We start from the raw sequence: 21,257 nt of genomic DNA, 5'->3' as shown, positions 1-21,257 counted from the left end.
TGAACGCTAGCCAGTAAAACCTCTTCATTTTATGAAATTATTTAAATTCAAGCCTTATTTCAAATAACCAGAACTTTCCAATTTATTAAAGAGCAGATATTGAACTTTTTAAAAATGTGGTTTTCTTTTTAAAACCAGATACAGCCCCCAAATGGTATCCCCTCTTCAAATTGTTTTTACTCACTCAAGCCTGAATGAAAAATAATCAAGTAATTTCCGATGAAAGAAGAGATTCTAAGCTTTACAATGGTAGGTCATTTGTCTATTGTATTTGTGATTAAGTTATGATAAATCATCGATAAATCTCGATTTCGTTTTTTGTGGGACTCACTGTACATGTATGTATGTATAATATAATAATATAATATAATTTTCTGTGCATCCTGTGCATGCCAAAAGAATTTGATGAACTCCGATCTTAACCTGCATATCTTGACGAATCTATCTGTTTTATATCTACCAGCATTGAAGTTTTTTTATAAAGAAAACTGAATGCGTAGACGTCAAAGTCTTGTGATATACAGGTTTGAGTTTTTATCACAATTTCGTTATGGTAATGTGGTCATAATATATTAGAGTTCGTAGGATTCTGATTCTATGTCAGCTTGTGGCGGGTGCTGGAGGAAACAAGATTACGTTCATAAGTAGGTATTCCCGTTCACAAATGTATTATGCCTTACAAATCATTTTTGTTATATCGCTGACAATAAAGTTCGCCCTCGAATCAGCAATACCATTTCAATATGATATACCCCAATACACAATAATAAAATACATCGACTGGCTTCACTAACATCCAAGAGCACCAATTGTATTGTACTGACAATCAGCAACAGACACACGATTGCAGTCCATCGGAAAGGTATGTCTTGTAAAAAAATATTACTTTAGTAGTATATATATATATATATGCATATCACGAATTGTGTAAGACTTTTTTCTACGTGATTATCTTGTCGGCATTAGCAGATCTAGTAGAGTTAAAATTCTGACGGTAGAAAAATGATTCAACAATATTGAGGGCCTTTTCAAACGAAAATCTTGAATCATCATCGTACCATTCTCACATTAACTCGAAAAGTGTGATTCGAGCTACAGGTGCCACGAGTCTAATTGCATCAGGACATGCAGGAGGGCTTAAGATATTCGTTCGACCCAATTAACCCATTCGATTTTTTTTCAATGTGATATTGCTGATTGACAAAAATGTATGAACATGATTCCAAATCTAACACTGATTCTAGAATCTAGAGAGCGGTGTTGGCTCAGTCGGTAACGCGTCTGCCCGTCGAACCAAAGATCGTGGGTTCGAGTCCACCCCGGGCGGATGACTGAAGCCAGTGCGTTGTGTGTAAACGTCTCTCCCATGATTCATAGGTGCAGGCTTTGTTACAATGGAAAACACTCCGTCCCTCGGATAGGACGTTAAATGGAGGCCCCGTGTAGAGGAGAGTCACCACCTTTGCTTGTTAAGAACCCACTGCACTATTCGTATAAGAGTAGGAGGAAACCCCGGTGTAGTGGTCCACCTGCATTCCCCCCAATCAATTATATCGGGAGGAGAGACCTGCGGGTCATAGTGATTCAGTTCGCTTTTCGCCTACCAGGCACAAATAATAATAATAAATGGTAACTACTGAACTTCCTACGCCCAAATGGGGAAGATAAATAAGTGACTTGGAACTATTTTTTGACTGGCGGACCAATTAGGGCTATTTTACTGTCTCAGTTGATGAATTTGATCCATTCAGAGTTATCTTCATAAAATGAGCTGGCTACGGTACCCTTTCCTGGTCAAATATGGAATGTCAGATATATATCCTATCTAATGGTAGTAAACATTCCACCCTCTAACTTTACATTTATTTTTTATGATTTTTTCAAAAGTGCCAATTTAACACACAAGTCTATGGGGAATGTTTTACGCGCGTGACACCTATCTGCCTATAATGAGTGCGTGAGTACGGAAATGCTTGAAAGGTCACGTAAGCTCCGCCCCCAAAAGATGTTTTGGGGGTCAACCCTTTCAGACGTAAAATTCGTACCGTAATTTGAGTGAAACCTTACTTAACCTCCGGAGTAGAATTTTGATTCGTGATTCTAGTTTGGTTTAACACCTGCTAAAAATTCGTCGTTAGAATCATCATCATTCAAATTACGATTTTGGTACCGTGTGAATGGGCGGTGAGGTAAAAGAAATTGATTCAGTTTCATAAAATGTTGTGTGAGAGAGGAGAAAAATAAGTAAAACAGAATGGTGAAAGTTTGAAAGAAACTCTGGGGGCGTTTCTTGAAAGGACTTGTCGGACGTTTTATCAGACAAGTCCCATTTTATCCGACAATTACCATAGGAACAGTGCCTCTCAGCCAATCAAAATCATGGAAAGATGTCAGATCTGACAACTTGTCAGATGAAAATATTGATGAAACGCTCCCCAGATCCATAAGACAAAGGGCCTTTTCACGCGTGAACCTTGAATCATTGAAATGATGATTGCTCATTGTAATCCCGACTGTGATTAGCGTTCATGATTCTAATCATGTTCTACTTTGGTTTCACACGTGCTAACTTTTGTCACTAGCATGGGTAAGTGAATTATGAGAAGCGGTTGGCACAAATTTTCCATTAGGCCATATACTTAATTATCTGGGATTAGTTCAGTTTCAGTTTAGTTTATTTCACTTCCATTTTCTGATAATAAACATAACAAACATAATACATGTATGAATGTACATAACATAATAAGTGTCGTAAGAATACTTCCATAATTGATTAACAATTCGTAGGGAAATAGTCAGAGTACATATAATTCTTTTTGTTCCAAACACACTTTGATAATTGGACAAATTATATCATGTGAAAATGAAAATGAGGGACTTATTAAAAAACAAAGCTTGCAATGGTAAGTCCCTTGGGATAAATTTATAGTAATCTTAATCGTATGTAATCAAAAGTAAAATAGGAACAATCTTGACCATAATATGGAGAACGGCAAATATGTTTGAATAACAAGGAAGGGGTGGCAGTGACTACATATTAGTTAGGGGGAGAAGGGAATATTTAAAACTGGGGGGGGGGGGACAAAAAACGGTTATGTGTCCAGCAGACAAAAGGGAACGGGGAGGGGAACAATAGGGTCGAGAGTCAAGTATCATGGAAAAGATAAAGCAGTTCATATGTGTTATACATTGTACTCATTAAGGAATGAAAGTTTTAGGTGTTTTTTGAAGGTGTTTAGATTTCTATTTTGTTCAAGGCTTTGGTAAATACCATTCCAGTATTTGGGACCTGTGTAAGTGATGTTTTTGTGCGAGTGTGGTTCTAGTCAGAGGGGGGTGATATTGATGTTGTATAGCTTGTCTTGTATGGTATGTATGGATGTCAGTGTTTTTGGTAAAGAGTGAAGTAATTGCAGGGGGGGTAATTCGTTTTTCGATAGCTGGAACATAAGAAGTTCCAAGGTTCAGGAGATAGAGATCGTAGATCTTTAGTATTCTATTTTTTTTTAATAATGGACTTGTATGAGAACGGTAATGGGCATTTTCAATTATTCTGACAATTCGTTTAGCAGCTTTCTCCTGAGTTTATATTCTCCCTGGAGAAGTTAATCGAATATATACCAAGGAGGCATATTGTTTTATGTAATCAACAAAATTTGAGGTAGAGTCTACCTGTTAGATAATATGTATTATGATTTTAGCTAATATAGAATTTTTTTATATCGCCTTACAAGTGGAATTAAACAGTTCTCTTCTGATTTTGCCCTCCGTGTTAGGAAAAGCTCACTTTTATAGTCATTTGTAGAAGACAGCATTGCCAGTAGTGTAAACAACTATATTAGTATGAAAGAATTCGAAAATCCCACCATGAAGAAGAATTGCGGCATTTATTATGATCGTCTATGGAAATTCGTGTGCAAACCAGTCGGACATATTTTCTGTCATAAAAGGATATCAAAAGTTGAATAAAGAGAAATTCAGCTTCCATGAAGCCCGGGATAAAATAAAACACATGATGAAAAGCAATAAGTTAGCATGATACACGAACAACTATCACAATAAAAAAATAGCACGTTGTTTAAGCCTGTCATTCTAACAACATGTTTTAAAAGTTTAAGCAGCTGTTTAAAAAGTTTAAATAGTAGTTTTTAGAGTGACATGCTTAAACAACGTGCTAACAGTTTTAAACAGCGTTTTTACAGTATAAGATATTGTACAGAGCAAAAATGTCAGTTTAACACTATTCCCAGTATATATAATATATATATATATATATATATATATACATGACTTATGCAGGAAAATACCAAAGAAGCGTTCCTGTTGAATCGACGCCAGTTTAGAATCATTTTGGATGTTCATATTTCGACTCGTGTTGCTTCATATAGAAAACCTATTTCGTGTATTAGCTAAAATGGTGCTAGACAAGACCAATATTGGGAGAATTTGAATTCAAGGAGCATTTTGGGGTAAAAGTTGGGAACCGGTCTATTTCACCTAACTTGAATGTGCTGAATCTGATAAGACCGGTTCCCAAGCCATTTTTTAATGTTTTGACCACCTAATTTGCAAAAACAAAATAGCTGCCAAATTAACCGTTTAAAATCTTATTTCTACAATATTCTTTTATGATACTCGCTTTCATCGACATGGATACTGCAAAATCCTGCATACGTAACATGTACCATTCGGGAAAATTTGTTATTCCTGTTTGCAGCTAATTAATTATGCAAATTTATGCATATTTTGCAATATTATGCTATAATTTGATAATTACACCTTAAAAGTTTATCATTTTGGGTATAAATAGCATTTGTGTCATTATGATAATTGTTTGGCCCTTAAATATAATATTAAGGTCAATTTTTCTATTTTTTTATCGTTCTTTGATATTTCTTTATGTTCCTGTATTTTCTGCCATTTGCTTTGGATTTGTGTGATATGAGATCTTTAAAAATCTAATATCAATGACAGACAAATATTAAGCTTCAATGATTGAATCACTTGATAAACTTCTTTTGCCACAAATGTTAATTGTAATCAGGAACAAATACACACACATGCTGCCACACCCACACCTGTATATAGAAAGTAATATACGTGCAAGGTATAGTAGACATGCCCAATATAAAAACACTTTGATGCCTATCCTATAATCATGCCAATCACCAAATTCAATGAGCCCGTACGAAAAGAACAGTTTAGGAGTAATCTGTAATCATGCTGAAATTAAATTTCTTGAAAAAGAAATATCATAATGTTTTATAACAGATCTAATAATTAAATAAATGTATGACTTAAGCAGTGTAGTTTATCAATCTGATATAAGTATCAGTTCATTGTTAACATCCTTGTAGCAATATTATATCATTTGATTCAGCCCCATCAGAACTACAATCATGGCAATTAACCAAAGAACAATTTGTGACAAATGCAAAGGGTCTGTATTACTGGATCACTTACTAATTTTTTGGTTATTACCGATTTATTCATTTATTTGGCAACGATACATTTTCCCCAAGTCAACCATCAAAGTGATAACTGAAAACAACAGCTTCTATCCAATCCTTGCCTTGGAAGATTCTTTGACAAACGATACTGAATACAGAAGAGGACATGATCAAAACATGGGGCTAAACACAGATTAGCTCCTTGGTAAAAACATGGGCCAAACGAGGAGGCTTCCAGCCCAGTCACTGCCCAATGCAGAACAAATTTTCACACTGCGTCCTATGGTTAAAAAGTGCTCGGGATGCCTGATGAAGGTAAACCAGCATGTAGACAGTTGCAGAAGTACAGTCTAGAGGTTATCAGTTCATGGATGATATTTTCTGCACCACCTCATGTAAGACAATGTCTGATCTCAACAATATTGTGGAGCTGGTAATATGCAGATTGGCAGACATTTGATGTGCTTTTCTTCATGCTCATTGTTCTATCAAAGACTACGCCAAGAGATCTAGCCTTGCATACTATAGCTTCCTCAACTATTAAGACTGGAGTTGTAGTCATAATAACTACGCACATACGGAGATGTCAGAACAAGATATTTCGCTTTTTATCGTTAAGCTCCAGGAAGTTGACCTTCATCAAAAATCCAGCAGCTGCACGAACCTCTGTATCTTTAACTTTTGGATCAAAAGTGAGGTATACAGTTGGATGACATCAGCATAGAAGTGTATACCAAGACCATGAAGCCATGTACAGTTTGAAGATTAAGGGACCAAGGACAGACTCCCAAGGAACTCCATAGTAAAGGGTAGTCACAGGATACTGCACGCCAGTGATGAATACAGCTTCATACAGCTCTGTTGGTAAGGTAAGAGGAAAGCCATTGGAGTGCAGAATCAATTCCAAAACAGACTGTCAGTCTTCCAAAAAGAATGACATATTCAGTGGTATCAAAACCGGTTGTCAAGTTAAAAATAATTTAGGCAACTGTTTTACTCATAGAAAGAGATATCCTGCAATCGAAGAAAATTCTCGACCTAGACTTTGATGGTGAAATATCAGACTCGCATGCCTATCAGAGCTTTGTAAGCTATTGGATGCTGTTGAGTTTAATACCAATCAAAAGAAGTGGATTAGTAATAACCTACAGGTTAATAACCAAACATGTCAGGTACCCACCATCCTCTGAAAGATATCTTCGTTATCAATTAGAAATATCTTATGAAGATATGAAGATGTGTGAATATTAGAAGTTTGATAAATGGCCAAAGGGACATTACATGATTCACTGCGGTATTAAAAAGGTGCACTCCGAGCATTTAAACACCCGAAACAAGATCTGGTCAGACAGCAGATTCTCTCTCAAGACAAAAGTTTATGTTTCTCTATGGATCTGTGACATGAGAATCGGACATATCTCAATAACACAAACACGATGACTTCGAGGCTCGGTGTAAAAATGGCAGAGGTAATAATGGCAGAGGTAAATATGGCAGAGGTAATAATGGCAGAGGTGAAAATGGCAGAGATAAAATTGGCAGAGGTAATAATGGCAGAGGTAATAATGGCAGAGGTAAAAATGGCAGAGGTAAAAATGGCAGAGGTAATAATGGCAGAGGTAAAAATGGCAGAGGTAAAAATGGCAGAGGTAAAAATGGCAGAGGTAATAATGACAGAGGTAATAATGGCAGAGGTAAAAATGGCAGAGGTAATAATGGCAGAGGTTATAATGGGAGAGGTAAAAATGACAGCTCTAGGTAAAATATGGCCAGCCTTAAACCCCCATGGAATGAATTGTCAAAAAGCCCCCGCATGTACATAGATTAAATTAAAAGTGCATATCACGGTTAGGCATTTCATCATATCATTATGTCTTTATCGGCCTATCAATGCTATTTACGAATTCGTTGGAGGTGTACCGTGAAGGCTTTTTAAAAAGAAATCAAACGACAAATATTTTTTCATTCAATTCATCAGGAGCAAAATGAAATTGCACTATTCTCATTCATCATTTTATAACATATCTTTTTGTCTGGCTGTTTTTTTATATCTAAAGTTTTACCAGGTTTACCGATACAATGTAAGAGGCTCATGGCTCCTATATTATATGACCTATGAACTTTTTTTTTGAATAGCTACTTTGCTATTCTTTTATATCTGTGCACTCACACTAGCACAAAGAAATGCATTGAAAATGCCTATTTTCTATGCAATGACCCATTTTAATATGTTACTCATACATGACATATTCACTTATATGGATGTATACATATCCTACCTGCATACAGCCCAACAGTGAAAGCAATGACAATAGGTCCCTATTAATTGTAATATGAAGGTGTATGTAAATTTTGTGTAGATATCAGGATACCAGAACTGCCTCAAACATAATTACCAGACATACATGAAATTGAATGAGGAAACAATAAAAGAATGAGATCATTCAACTTTAGTACATTTGGATTTGACCTATTATATCAAAATCTTCTATAGGGCTATTGCTTCTTGAGTAAGAAGGAAGAGATACATAAATAGATAGAAAGAGAGAGAGAGAGAAGAGAGAAAGAAAGAGAGAGAGAGAGAAAGAAAGAAAGATAATTTCATAGATGGCATGGCTTATAAAGGGGGGAGGTAGACTAAGATTGGAGCACACAGCCACCCCCCCCCCCCCTCTTTAGTTGAGCACTATTAGATACCTTACCTTACTCTGTGCCTTTTTCTAAATACCTTCTTGAAGGTACCACTCTAGTCCTCTTCAGTAAAGTTTTTTAAAGTTCTATCTCCTCTCTACCCCCTTCCTTTAACATGAGCAACTTGGAAAGGTCTTTCTAACATTAAGTATGTGATGTACACTAACACAAAACAATGATGAATCAGAACATAAAGAGGCATAGACTCTCTCTACATTGACCAGTCTACATACATTCCTATAGGCTTACATATACAAACCTACTAACTTTAGCTGATATGGCCTTGCCAGCCATTAAATCATTTTTTTCGCACCACTTGATGATTAAACATATTGATATCAGTGAGAAATTGTTTGCTACTGAAGAGTTTGGCCATGTATTCCATCCACTACTACAGGGATTTCCCATATTACTTATAGGTGTCACGCGCGTAAAACATTCCCCATAGACTTGTGTGTTAAAATGGCACTTTTGAAAAATTCATGAAAAATAAATGCGAAATTAGAGAGTGGAATGTTTACTACCATTGGATAAGATCTATATCTGACATTCCATATCTGACCAGGAAAGGGTACCGTAGCCAGCTCATTTTAAAAATAAATCGCCATTTATAAGGTTAACTATGAATGGATCAAATTCATCAACTGAAACAGTAAAATAGCCCTAATTAGTCCGCCAGTCAAAAGATAGTTCCAAGTCACTTATTTATCTTCCCAATTTGGGCGAAGGAAGTTCAGTAGTTACCATTTCTAGAATCAGTGTTAGATTTTGAATCATATTCATACATTTTTGTCAAACAGCAACATCAGATTAAAAAAATTCAAATATTTTGAGCCCTCCTGATGTAATTAGGCTCATGGCACCTACAGTGTTTGAAAATTAAAATTCCTGCAACAGAGTCTGGAGAACACCTGTAATCTTAATACACTGTGTAATCATACATGCATGCATTTGTATAAACTTACAGAAAATTGGGGTTTTTTTTGCATGTACCCTTACAAATTTATTGTAATAAAACTGTTTTCCCCTTTCTTAAAACATATCTGTTTTGTAAAATGTAGAAAAATTGTGGAAAATCCTCCTGTTATTATAATCTTCAAAATTATTTGTTTGTTTTCTGTAAAACCTGTTTTTTATTTTTCTTCTTTAGACTCTACTGGGTTTTTTTTTCTAATAGTGTACCTTGGCCACTTTTACCTCTGCTATTATCACATCTTCCATTATTACCTCTGCCATTTTTACCTCTTCCAATTTTACCTCTGCCATTTTTACCTCTGTCATTATTACCTCTGCCATTTTTACCTTTGCCATTATTACCTCTGCCATTTTTACCTCTGCCATTTTTACCTCTTCCAATTTTACCTCTGCCATTTTTACCTCTGTCATTATTACCTCTGCCATTTTTTACATCTGCCATTTTTACCTGGCACAGACTTCGATACGAACAATTTCAACAATTAGAGATGACTTGTATAATATGAGGCTGCCCTATCAATGAAATATGGAACACCAAATCGAGCTGACATTGATCATTCAACACCACAAAGGTAAAGGTGTATATCAAGCTGGGGGAAGCTGGATGCCTCTAAGTTGGATGAAGCGACAAACCGTGGTAGGACAAGTGCAGTACAGCATTGGAAAATATATATTATGGATTATGGAGATGCTCAAGTAATCTCTTAATGAGGTCCAATGATCAAAAAAATTTATTGAAAGGATATGCAGTGACTTTTCGTTGTGGAACTTTAGGAAATCACAGTCTGGCTTTTAAAACATGGAAAACGGTCTAATCGATAGGGAAAATGAGATATTAGATGGTTTATATGCGGGTTCATTTCTGAGAATTTGTTTCAAAATTTGGGACTATTTGACAAGCATAATGGAGAAACAAACAGGGCATCTCATTTCAGCAGACTGTTTTCACTTCATTTTGCTAAAGAAAAACACACTAAATATATATACATGTATGTGTGATCAGATTCTGTTGGTAGGGGAACATAACTACTCCAAAGGATATTAAATGCAACTGATTGACTATTAGGTGTTGAGAATTACAGTACTGTCATGATTAAAATTTAATAATTCATCATCTGAAATTGTAAATATGAATAAATTGATTGATATCATAATTCAAGATACCATTTTATAATAAAAATTTAAGCAATTAATAGTGACACTTGCTTGAATACTGATCGGTTCCTGAAATTTGTTGGATCTCCACCAGTGTGCTTTTAAACGGGAAGGCACTCCCTGCACGAATTTATCTTTGTATGCAGATGTGGGTGCATCTGTTATGCCCATGGATATATACGAATAAAAAATGTAAAAAAGTGATTACATAATTAAATCATTGAAGCTGATTATTTTCTTCCAGTGATAATCAATACCTTGACAGATCCCTTAAAAAACATGAACAAAAAAGGTACAAAATACAAAGAATTACATGAGAAATTAAAAAACAAAATACATTATTATTCACTGTGATATTATATTTTAAGGGTCGTACAATTATTTGTAATGATGCAAATGCTTTTTGTACCATAAATATAAACATTTGAGCTGAAATTATCATTATATCATAATGATCCAAAATATGCATAAATTTGCATAATCAATTAGCCACAAGCAAAAATAACAAATTTTCCAGAAAGGTACACGTATGTATGCAGGATTTTACAGTATTTATGTCTGTGAAAGCAATTATAATTAGAAAACATTGGCGAACTTTCTGAATTGTCAATTTGGCAGCCATTTTGTTTATGCAAATTAGGTGGAAAAAACATGATAAATCAGCTTGGGAACCGATCTTATCATATTCAGCATATTTGAATTGTGTGAAATATCTGGTTCCAAACTTTTACCCCAAAATTCTTCTTAAAGTTTATATATAGGCCTCTTTTTACAAAATGGCTCTAGTCTATGCATAAATTTGCATAATTAATTAGCCGCAAACCGAAATAGCCAATTTTCCCAAATGGTACATGTTATGTATGCAAGATTTCGCAGTATCCATGTCTGTGAAAGCGAATATAATATTAGAGAACATTGTAAAAATAATATTCCTGAATGGCCAGATTGGTAGCCATTTTGTTTATGCAAATTAGGTGGTCAAAACATGAGAAATCAGCTTGGGAACCGATCTTATGAGATTCAGCATATTTGAATTGTGTTAAAAATTCTGGTTCCCAACTTTTACCCCAAAATGCTTCTTAAAGTTTATATAGGCCTCTTTTTCTAGAATGTTTCTAGTCTATGCTGTTTCATCACTGTCTCGTCCAACGTCTCGTCTTGTAGTTCTTTTCAATGTCTAATGGGTTAATGCGAAATAAAATGGCGGCGGTTTTTTTTCCAGTGTATTTCGAAGATGCGAATAAAGAAACTACCAAAATATGGTATTATAACATTTACAGAAATGGAAGAATACAGGAAAGGGCAAAGATGTGATAGTTAAGATCATTAGACAGGAGAATCGGTATAGCATCCAAGTGGATGAACCTAGGCGAGTTTGAAAAAATATAGACAAAATGCCATTATTTAAGTCATTTAAAGAACGAAAAGAAAATTTCAACTCTATATACTGATAATATTATATTTGATTACAACATTAATCATATTTTGTTTTCGCATCTTTATCAACTTTTTAATCATCAGTACCACCATCTTCAATTTCATTGTCGTTGTTGTTTCTATTGTTGTCTTTAGTATTACTCTTCTATTTATAATCTGTTTGGCATTATAATTTGTATTGCATTCGACTTTATTATTAAAGGCCCTTCCCAAGTTCCCATGAACATGGTTGCTACGTGTTTAAAGTGGAAATTGATCGTTAACTCGCAGAACGTTTTGATTTATTTCGATTCTTCTTTTTTTCAGAACTCATGACATTTTTATTCAAGATTTTCGCGTCAAAAATGGCAAATAAAGTTACGCTGATCACTGGATGTTCTTCAGGCATCGGTCTTAATCTGGCAGTCAAACTTAGCAAGGACGCAGCGAGAAAATATTTGGTTTATGCTACCATGAGAAACGCTAGGAAACGGGAATCCCTCCAAGCTGCTGCAGGTGACGCCCTCAACGATACATTATTTATTCGTGCACTTGATGTCGTCAAAGATGACTCTGTAACAAATGCTGTCAACGAAATCATCGACACACATGGTCGTATCGACGTACTCGGTCAGTAAAATTATGTTTTCGTAATTATAGGATTACTAACTATATTTAAACCAGAAAAATGTCACTTCTGCTGATGTTACGTCTTCCAGACTTTTTTTTTTTGGGGGGGGGCAGGGTGGGTCGTCTGCGGGCTTGGTATTTTTTTTTTACACTGGTCATTCAATGCAGTTATATGGCCTGTCATGGGTAGCGTGGGGATCGATGGGAGACTATAGGGACTAGACAAACGTGGAATTAATGTCTGTGATGCGAGCCCACGCCCCCCCCCCCGCCCGCTTTTTTTTTCTTCACTTGCAATGCGACGAAGCATCTATAACAATTTTTCTTCCCTTTCTCTGCCAAAAAATGCAGTTAACAACGCAGGTATCGCAACTGTAAAGCCCATCGAGTATTCATCACTACCTGAGGTTCGGGAAATCTTCGAGACAAACTTCTTTGGGGTTGTTCGGATGATACAGGCAGTTCTCCCTCACATGAAGGAACGACGTTCAGGACATATCGTTAATGTCAGCTCCATTACAGGTGTCTTAGGTACGCTGGCACCCAGGGGCGTCGATCCATTTTTCAGATTGGGGGGGGCAAAATCATGAATCAATTTTCCAAAGGCGCTCGATCACACAAACACACACATATTCATATATATATATATGTGTACATATATATATGTATATATATATATATACATACATATCTCACCAGCAGATTAATGCGAGCGCGAAGCGCGAGCTGAAAATTTTGATATTTCGATCTGAAAAAAAAATTAAATTTAATGGACTTTTTTTGATAAAGAACAAGATATATATATCCAACAAAAAATTATTGCAAATCGAAGTGGGAGTTCTTTTAAATGTTTAGAACTGAAAACGGGACCATATTCACCTATTCAATCATGGAAAGTATGGGTTTTTGTTACAAAAATGATGCGAGCGCGAAGCGCGAGCTGAAATTTTTTGATATTCCAATCTGAAAAGTGGACATTTTTGAGCACGATTTTAGACGAAGAACGAGTTGTGTATCTCAATCTCGCTTGCTGATTTCTGTGTAACATTACAATCTTATTTTATTTTTAGCACATGCGGAATTATTGGGGGGGGGGCAAAATGATAGGTTTGCCCCCCCAATATTTTCATTGGTGGGGCGATCGCCCCCCCCTGCCCCCCCCCCATAATCGACGCCTCTGCAGTGGCACCAAGTGAGGAGGCAATGCTCTCTTTTGTAATACTTTTTCAATGTTATGTGATTTTGATTCATGCTGGATTCATGTACACGTATATAAGATTGCCTGTCCTCATTGACAAAAATATGGATCTTTGGATGAACAGTCGATTCGCTAGAATTTAACATGAACCATTGGCATGGTTGGTGCAAATGTACAAAGATGGATTTTGCAGAATGCACTTTTGTTAATTCAGACCATTGACTCGAATGCTTTTTGTGTTTGTTGGTCAAAAATATCATGCTTATGGACACTCTTTATATTGAGCAGTCCAGTTATTTAACCATTATTTCACTACACTTTTAAAAATGTTGTGCAATATACTGTCCACACAACAATTGCTTAAAACTTATCTAATTCTGGGTAGTTTTAAACCAATAAAGTGTGCTTTGGATGAAAACTACACATTATTGGTTGAAAACTACCCAGAGTTGGATAATTTTTCTAACCAGTTGTTGTGTGAACAGTATGTTGCCCAACATTTTAAGAGTGTATTATTTTTATTCAAATATTAGACGCTTTTACAAACATAATGTGGTAATGATGGTAATGAGTGTTGGGAACATTTGACTTGAATAAATGTTATTGGTCATTTGATATAAGAGTTATTGGTCATTTGATATTACTACTACTAACATGGATAATAAGGGTTGGTCGTCTCAATATTGTCATAGCAAGTTGGGGAAGTTTAGTTGGACAATTTGTTTTGGGTATCCTAACATATCATTTTCATTTACGTAGTCGACGTGGACCCATGGTGAAAATATTGAAATTGCAAATAGATATTGATATTTCAAGAAAAGTAAAACTGCAATGAAATAGTTTTTGAGAAATTTCCGGACGGTATCATACCTGTTCTGACCATGACCGAAGAATCTGTATATAATCGGCAACGAATGCAGCATATTGCAGGTTGGTATATGACATTGAAATCCATGGTTAGCTGGTGGCTGGAGCGTCGCCATAATGATATGATTTATATTAGCTAATCATTATAGTAAAATCTCATCAATTCAATTAGAAACAAGTTTTGGTGATCCTTTCTTACGCACTAAACCATCGCCAATGAATATATATATTATTTACAGTAAGAAAGGTCCACCGGTCGTTCTTAAAGTCGCTCTTAAAGGCATGGTCACACCGCCCGAGCGTTGTTGGAGCGGTCGTGGGGCGGTAGGGAAAGAGGGTCGAATTTCGCTCACAAAATTGGGGAAAAAATCGAAAACAAAAATAAAAAAACAATCGAAATCGAAAATGGTGAACGGTAGCGAGCGGTGATGATTTTTTCTCTCCGCTCCACGACCGCTCCAACAACGCTCGGGCGGTGTTACCATGCCTTAAAGGCCTGGTCACACCGCCAACTAATGGGCTATTATTATTTACCCAACCACATAGCAGACTGATTACCATAAATTTTAGCCAATATGTGTTGACAACTAGTGTCGGTTAAAACAATTGCGTGTTTTTTGCCAACTATTTTGGGAGTTAGTGTATATTTCTGACTTTTCCATTGTAATTTTTCTATCTTAATTTTGGAAGCATCGTGGTGTAGCGGTTCTGTCTCCCACCTTGCAAATCAGAGGGTCGTGTGTTAGAATCCATCCGCGGCATAGCGTCCTTTGACTAGGCGTCAATCCACACTTTGCCACTGTCCATCAAGGTGTTAAATGGGTACCCGGTAGAATTCGAAACCCTATCATAGTATGCCTAGCAACTGAGTCTTAACTCTTGTTGAATGCTCCCCAGGAAGTGGAGAAAGTATGTATATAATGTACGGGTTTGCCAGAATCCGATGACCAGGGTAGAGTGACTGCGATGTAAAGCGCTTATAAACAAAGTATAATAGGCGGTTTAATGTGTAACTAATTTTGTCATTATCATATTAATTTATAGGATTTCCGTTCTACGATACCTACTGTGCATCGAAGCATGCAATGGAAGGGCTCACTGAAGCGTTAGCCATTAGAATGAAGTCTTTCGATGTAAAGTAAGAATCGATTCTGGTTTTAGGTTTTTTGGGGGGTGGGCTTTGACCGAATTCTTCCCATTTCTCTCTCGTTTCTTATTTTCTTTTTGGTAGAAACACGTCTGTACTAACTATAAAAGCAAGCAAGCAGGCTATGCAGTGAACCCTCTAAACCACAGGCGAGCCGCAGGAAAGCAAGATTCAAAACTTTTTCAGTAGATTATTTTCATTTCTAGTCGAACATGTTGAATTATCATTTGCACCATTTTATTTTTTTTTACGAATTCGGACCATTAGAAAGGTAGGGGAATAATGGAGATATTAACACATTGGACGAATATACACTCGAAAAAAAATACACCCGATATTTGGAAATGATGGAATATGCATGTTTGTTGCCGTGGCAAAATGAAACCAAATATTGTGAAAAAGTTGGCCCCCCCCCAAAAAAAAAAAAAAAGAAATTTTGTATAATATGGGACAAAATCTTACCCAACAAACATGCATATTCCCTTTCTACATAGTATTGGGTAAACTTTTACTCAACCTTGTTTAGATTGTACGGACAGAATTACATGCATGTTGCATCCACGCCTCCTGTTGGGAGCCTGCAGTGATTGTTTTACCCTTTTGATCCATTTGCTGAAAGAGCATAATAAAGAAGAATAAAAGTATCTAAACTAACTCTCAATGATGGCATGCCCAATTAACACCGTTTTCTGTCATTTTTTGAATCGTAGAATATGATTTTGTGCGCACAACAACATTCTTATGAGACCAGCAAATGTTTTTCAGAAGGAAATTCAATTCATTTTCTCCCGCTTTCCCTCCTTCCTTTATCGTACACTGTTAAAAAAACCCTGATTTTACAGAAAAATAAAAGAAGATTTTGCAGAAAGCAATACCAGAATCATTCTTTAAATTCATGAAACAGGAATTTTTCTGCAATTTAACAGAACAGGTCTGTTAGAAAAAGGGGAAAAGAGTGTTTTATTTAAGGAAATTTGTAAGATTACACACACCAAATACCAATTTCCTGTAAGATTACGCAATCTGGTAAGATTACAGGTGTTCTCGAGACTCTGCTGCAGGAACTTCTTTTAGTTTAAGGATAAATTTTCTAACAGTGTATTCTCTTGTCAAAGTCTTTCTTTTGGATGGTTGGTGTGAGGTATATTCATTTTAGTATTGAAAAGTTCAGATGCATGAATATGGCATTCCATGAAAACTTTCCAAACGATTGAATACTTTTAACTTTAATTTTGCCAAGTATCTGTTAGTATTCAAATTCATTACACTGTGAAAAAAAAGAGTAAATTTACGTTGGTCATTTTTTTGTTGGGTAATATGTACGTTGGTTATTGTTTTGTTGGGCATTATGTGCCCAATACTTAGGCAAATTTTTACTCTGCCGCTGCCAAAATACAGATGTCCAATTGTTGGGCTAGTAATTGCCCTGCTGAGTGGTAAATGTTGCGAAACTTTACGATCACGAGTTGCGCTTGCAGCATGCTACATACGGTCGATAAGATATGGAGGAGCTTCTAGATGACTGGGGGCTGGGGAGCCTCGCTGAATCTTTCATAGATGAGTTGCTTAAACGTTTTTTTAATTTTTTTATTTTGGACTTTACGTTAAGCATAATTTGTAAGGAATTTGTCAGAATAGGCCTACATACATGACATATATCTGACGCTGTTTTGTTTTTGCTTCACTCACTTGAGATATGCACTTGCACTTGTATGCAGCGTTATTGTGCATGCAAAGCACTTTCGGATAAGGTCTCCGGATCGACACGGACCAGGTACACGAAGTGAGTGTAGGCCTTGCCCAGATGTTGGGTTAATAACTTTATTAAAAAGTTGGGCACATTAATGCCCCAACAACGTTGGGTAAAATATTGCCCAGTAGTTGGTAGGGTTGACTATCGGCCCAACGTTGGGCAAAATATTGGGTAAAATATTGCCCAATTTTTTCACAGTGTACACAATTGCATCATAGTATATTCCATAAAGTAGCTATGATGTGAAGGATATTAAGTTAATGGGATTTTTGGTAAATGCTGCGATTTTATAGTAAAATTTGTTTTGGTCCGGGTCCAATAAAAATAAAAATGTCTGTGCACCCCACCCTTATTTTGTTCTTATCTTGTGAATAATAATTCAATACCAATTTTGTTTTTATTTCTTATTTTAGCATATCGAGCGTAGTTACTGGCCCAGTGTTGGAAACAAACATAAATAGAAATATAACTGAAGGGAACCGACTACCGTCAGAATTAAAGCTTGACCAACTCACACGAGACCAATTCAATATTATGAAAACACACTCGCGGTAAGAAGTATCTTATATCAGTGGTGGTTATTGTTAATTTTTTTCTTTTTTTACTGTGCCAAGATTTATGAATTAACTTCAAAACATTTGTGTCAATTATCATAAATGCAAGTTTGCATATAACCGAGGTGGTTTTAATTTAATGAAGGGGGAAAAGTTTATTGTAAAAATAGCATACAAAATAATAAAAAAATATATTGCCGAAGGTTTGAGAAAAATCCATCAAATAATAAAAAAAAATTATAAGAATTTTAATTATTTGATTTATGACATCATAATTATGTGAACAGCTTCCCTTCATTACCTAATTGCAATAAAACAATGAAATGTAATTTTCTCAGAAAATTGAAAAAAAAATGTTTTTACTGCACCTTCAATATATAAAAAAAACAAATCATTTCACACCTGTTCGTAACAAAAAAATAAGAATAAATCATGATGAACCATTAAAAGATTCAAATCTATGTATTTTATATTACATGTCATATGAGGAAGCTGCTTGTTTATGACGTCACATATCCAAAATTTAACATTCTAACAACTTTCTCAATCTTTAATGGATTTTCCTTAATCATTCAAATATAAATTAATTGCATGTCATCAAAGATGTCATCAAACATAGCCAGCAAAAAAATGTAACATGGCAGGGGCGTAGACAGGTTTCTCTGATGGAGACAATGTGTACAATTTGGTAACGATGAATTGTACATAATGTAAACATTATGATATACTTGGTGTATATTCATAATGGGAATTCCTTGATCATATATATATATATGTATACTTATATATATACATTACATATCATATCTTATGTTGTGATTTGTGCTTGTATTACTATTTTTATTGTTATTATTGCTATCATTACTAATATCACTAATGTTACTATTATCATTATAGTAGTACCAGTAGTAGTAGCACTAGTACTAGTAGTAATATTAGTAGTAGTAGTAATAGTAGTAGAAGTAATTCATCATCCAAATATCGGTCAGAAGCTATTTTACAATTACTACTGTAATTGTAAAATAGCGTCTGACCGATATTTGGATGATAAATGAATTTAATTGCGAGAAAGTTGAGGCAAATTTTCCCCATCTTAGATGGAAGTCTTCATCACCCTATAATCATTATTCATTATCATCATCATCATAATCATTACAGAGATCAATTTGAAAACATGGCCGTGACTGTGCATGACGTGTGTAACGCAATCCAAGATGCAATTGAGACAGATCAGCCCTATAGACCAGTCCGGACTAAGACCGCCGAATTCGCAGACGACTGCGTGAAAGCCTCCGAGAAATATTCAGATTTCAGTGGAACCACATGGGTTGAATTCATCCGCAAAATGTCCGAGGAGCCTGTTTCTGCCTATCTGCCCCAAAATAATCAGACTCAGATCTAATATGCCACTTGCATACCGGGGAGCGTTTCATGAAGGACTTGTCGGACGTTTTATCCGACAAGTCCCGTTTTATCCGGCAGTTACCATAGTAACAGTGATTCTCAGCCAATTAGATGAGGGGAGCGTTTTATGAAAGGACTTGTTAGACGTTTTATCCGACAGTTACCTTAGTAACGGTGTTTCTAAGCCAATCAGAATCAAGAAAAGTTGTCAGATCTGACAACTTGTCGGATGAAAATGTTGACGAAACACTTATCTGGGAAAATTGTCAAAATTACAACTTGTCGGACAAAAATGTTGATGAAACGCTCCACTGAAGGCCTATCACTTACTGTCGTCGATATGGTGTGGGGAAAGAAATGCGTACGTATATTTCTGAATTCATGTAGACCGATCATTTCAAAGGGTGTTTTCCTTTTGAAGTGAACTTTGTTTTAGGCCTATAATACAGAACGTATATAACAATGGGTAATACGTTTCTATCATATGTACTTTATATATAAAGGATTATAAATTGGTGTTTAAAGTGCTCTATATCTTGACATGTATTCGCCTAAAATCATTGGCCCTTTCAAACATGAAGTTATTTCAGTGATTTTATAAAGATAAAATTATTCATGCATCCCTAACACTATTTCCATCTTTGAATATTCTTATAGTCTCCTAAAAAGAAATAAATCATTTCTTTATTTGATATGTATATGTAGGAATATGAATTTATATCAGTGGTATATATTTCATTATAAACTTTATTCAAATCGATTTTAGCTGTAGAAGCAATGTATTATATCCATTAGCTCTGTATATATAATAGTGTATATTTGTAGAGCGCGCACACCGTCAGTAGACGCTCGTGGCGCTAACCGAGCAACAGTTCTCTTTTACAATGGAAAAATATGGGGTTAATCATACATTGCTATTAAATCGCAAAATCCCCATTGGCTTGTATACAGGCCTACACAATTCGATATTCGAATCGGAAAGGGGTGGGGGTTGTCGCCTATGATAATACTCTTTTTTTCTTCAAATGTATGCCTTCACATCATACGTGAACAACTACTCAGAACGCATAAATGTGATCATTAGTAATTGGTTAATGGGATAAACCTTGACAAATATCATGAAGGATTCTACACTAAAAAAAAATGAAGTGCTAATTCAGCTCTTAAAGAGCGTGTATAGTGACTGCACTTCGGAGTGCTGATTTGTCTAGTTCAAATTTGAACGAGAAAAATCAGCACTCCGAAGTGCAGTCACTATACACGCTCTTTAAGAGCTAAATTAGCACTTCATTTTTTTAGAGTGTACTTAGCGACCGTGACCATGATCTATGAAATTGAGGTCTATGTACACTGGCTGATTAGTCACACTTATTGTCTTTCACATTAGAACATGTACTCTTAAAATTTATAATTGGGCAAAAGATACGCTACTTTTCAACCAACTCTGGGCAGCATATATTATATACATGTATGAAGAGTTTTGTTCCAAAAGGAGCTAAATCCACTTTTGGTATTTTTCTGTAAATCAAGGTTTTTCTAATTCACCACTTTCCCCTTATAGTAGACCGGCCAAACGTCAAAAAGGGCTCTCGACGGTAAATTTGTTTAGTGCTTGGCATCCTAGCTAAAATCTTGCTAAAATACCCAGAAATAGCGTACGGCCGGAAGCCAAGCGCACTTTCGCGTGAAAGTGTCATTTTAGCGTGAAATGTGAAAGGATGTAAAACAATACGAATTTTTGTATTTTGACGGAATAAAATTTTGATTACCTTTGATATGCGATCCTTTTTTTAATTTGCAAATTATAAGTCTGATAATAATGATAATAATAACAATAATATAGGGTATTTATATTGCTCACAAATCCACTGTGTTAGGTGCTCAAGGCGCTCCTATATTACCCGGCAAAGCTAGGCATTCAGAGCGCACACAGCTTCTTAAGGAATTACTTCCTACCGGTACCCATTTAACTCAACTGGGTTGAGTGCAGCACATTGTGGATCAGTTTCTTGCTGAA

General features: G+C 35.7%; 1 protein-coding gene across 2 annotated transcripts; it reads left to right on the top strand.

Moving 5' to 3' along the window:
• Nucleotides 1-756: 756 nt before the first annotated feature.
• LOC121409482 (retinol dehydrogenase 8-like) lies at nt 757-19,432 on the top strand. 2 transcript variants are annotated; one of them, XM_041601401.1, is made up of 6 exons: nt 757-862; nt 12,015-12,317; nt 12,669-12,848; nt 15,427-15,520; nt 17,696-17,833; nt 18,995-19,432. In XM_041601401.1, the coding sequence occupies exons 2-6, from the start codon at nt 12,020-12,022 to the stop codon at nt 19,236-19,238; spliced, it is 954 nt and encodes a 317-aa protein (XP_041457335.1). In that variant the 5' UTR covers nt 757-862; nt 12,015-12,019; the 3' UTR covers nt 19,239-19,432. The 2 variants fall into 2 exon arrangements, with proteins under 2 accessions (XP_041457335.1, XP_041457336.1); XM_041601402.1 differs by lacking the exon at nt 757-862 and adding an exon at nt 6,106-6,319.
• The last annotated feature ends 1,825 nt before the right edge of the window (nt 19,433-21,257 follow it).

This window comes from Lytechinus variegatus, chromosome 2, assembly GCF_018143015.1.
Source record: "Lytechinus variegatus isolate NC3 chromosome 2, Lvar_3.0, whole genome shotgun sequence".
Classification (NCBI taxonomy): Eukaryota; Metazoa; Echinodermata; class Echinoidea; order Temnopleuroida; family Toxopneustidae; genus Lytechinus; species Lytechinus variegatus.
Note: the sequence above shows the minus strand (reverse complement) of the source record. Positions and strands in the feature narration are given on the sequence as shown.

Coding starts and splice junctions, on each gene's coding strand:
- LOC121409482 (XM_041601401.1), top strand. CDS start 12,020: ATGACATTTTTATTCAAGATTTTCGCGTCAAAAATGGCAAATAAAGTT. Junction 12,849..15,426: donor CTCCATTACAGGTGTCTTAG/GTACGCTGGCAC, acceptor ATTAATTTATAG/GATTTCCGTTCTACGATACC. Junction 17,834..18,994: donor ATTATGAAAACACACTCGCG/GTAAGAAGTATC, acceptor TAATCATTACAG/AGATCAATTTGAAAACATGG.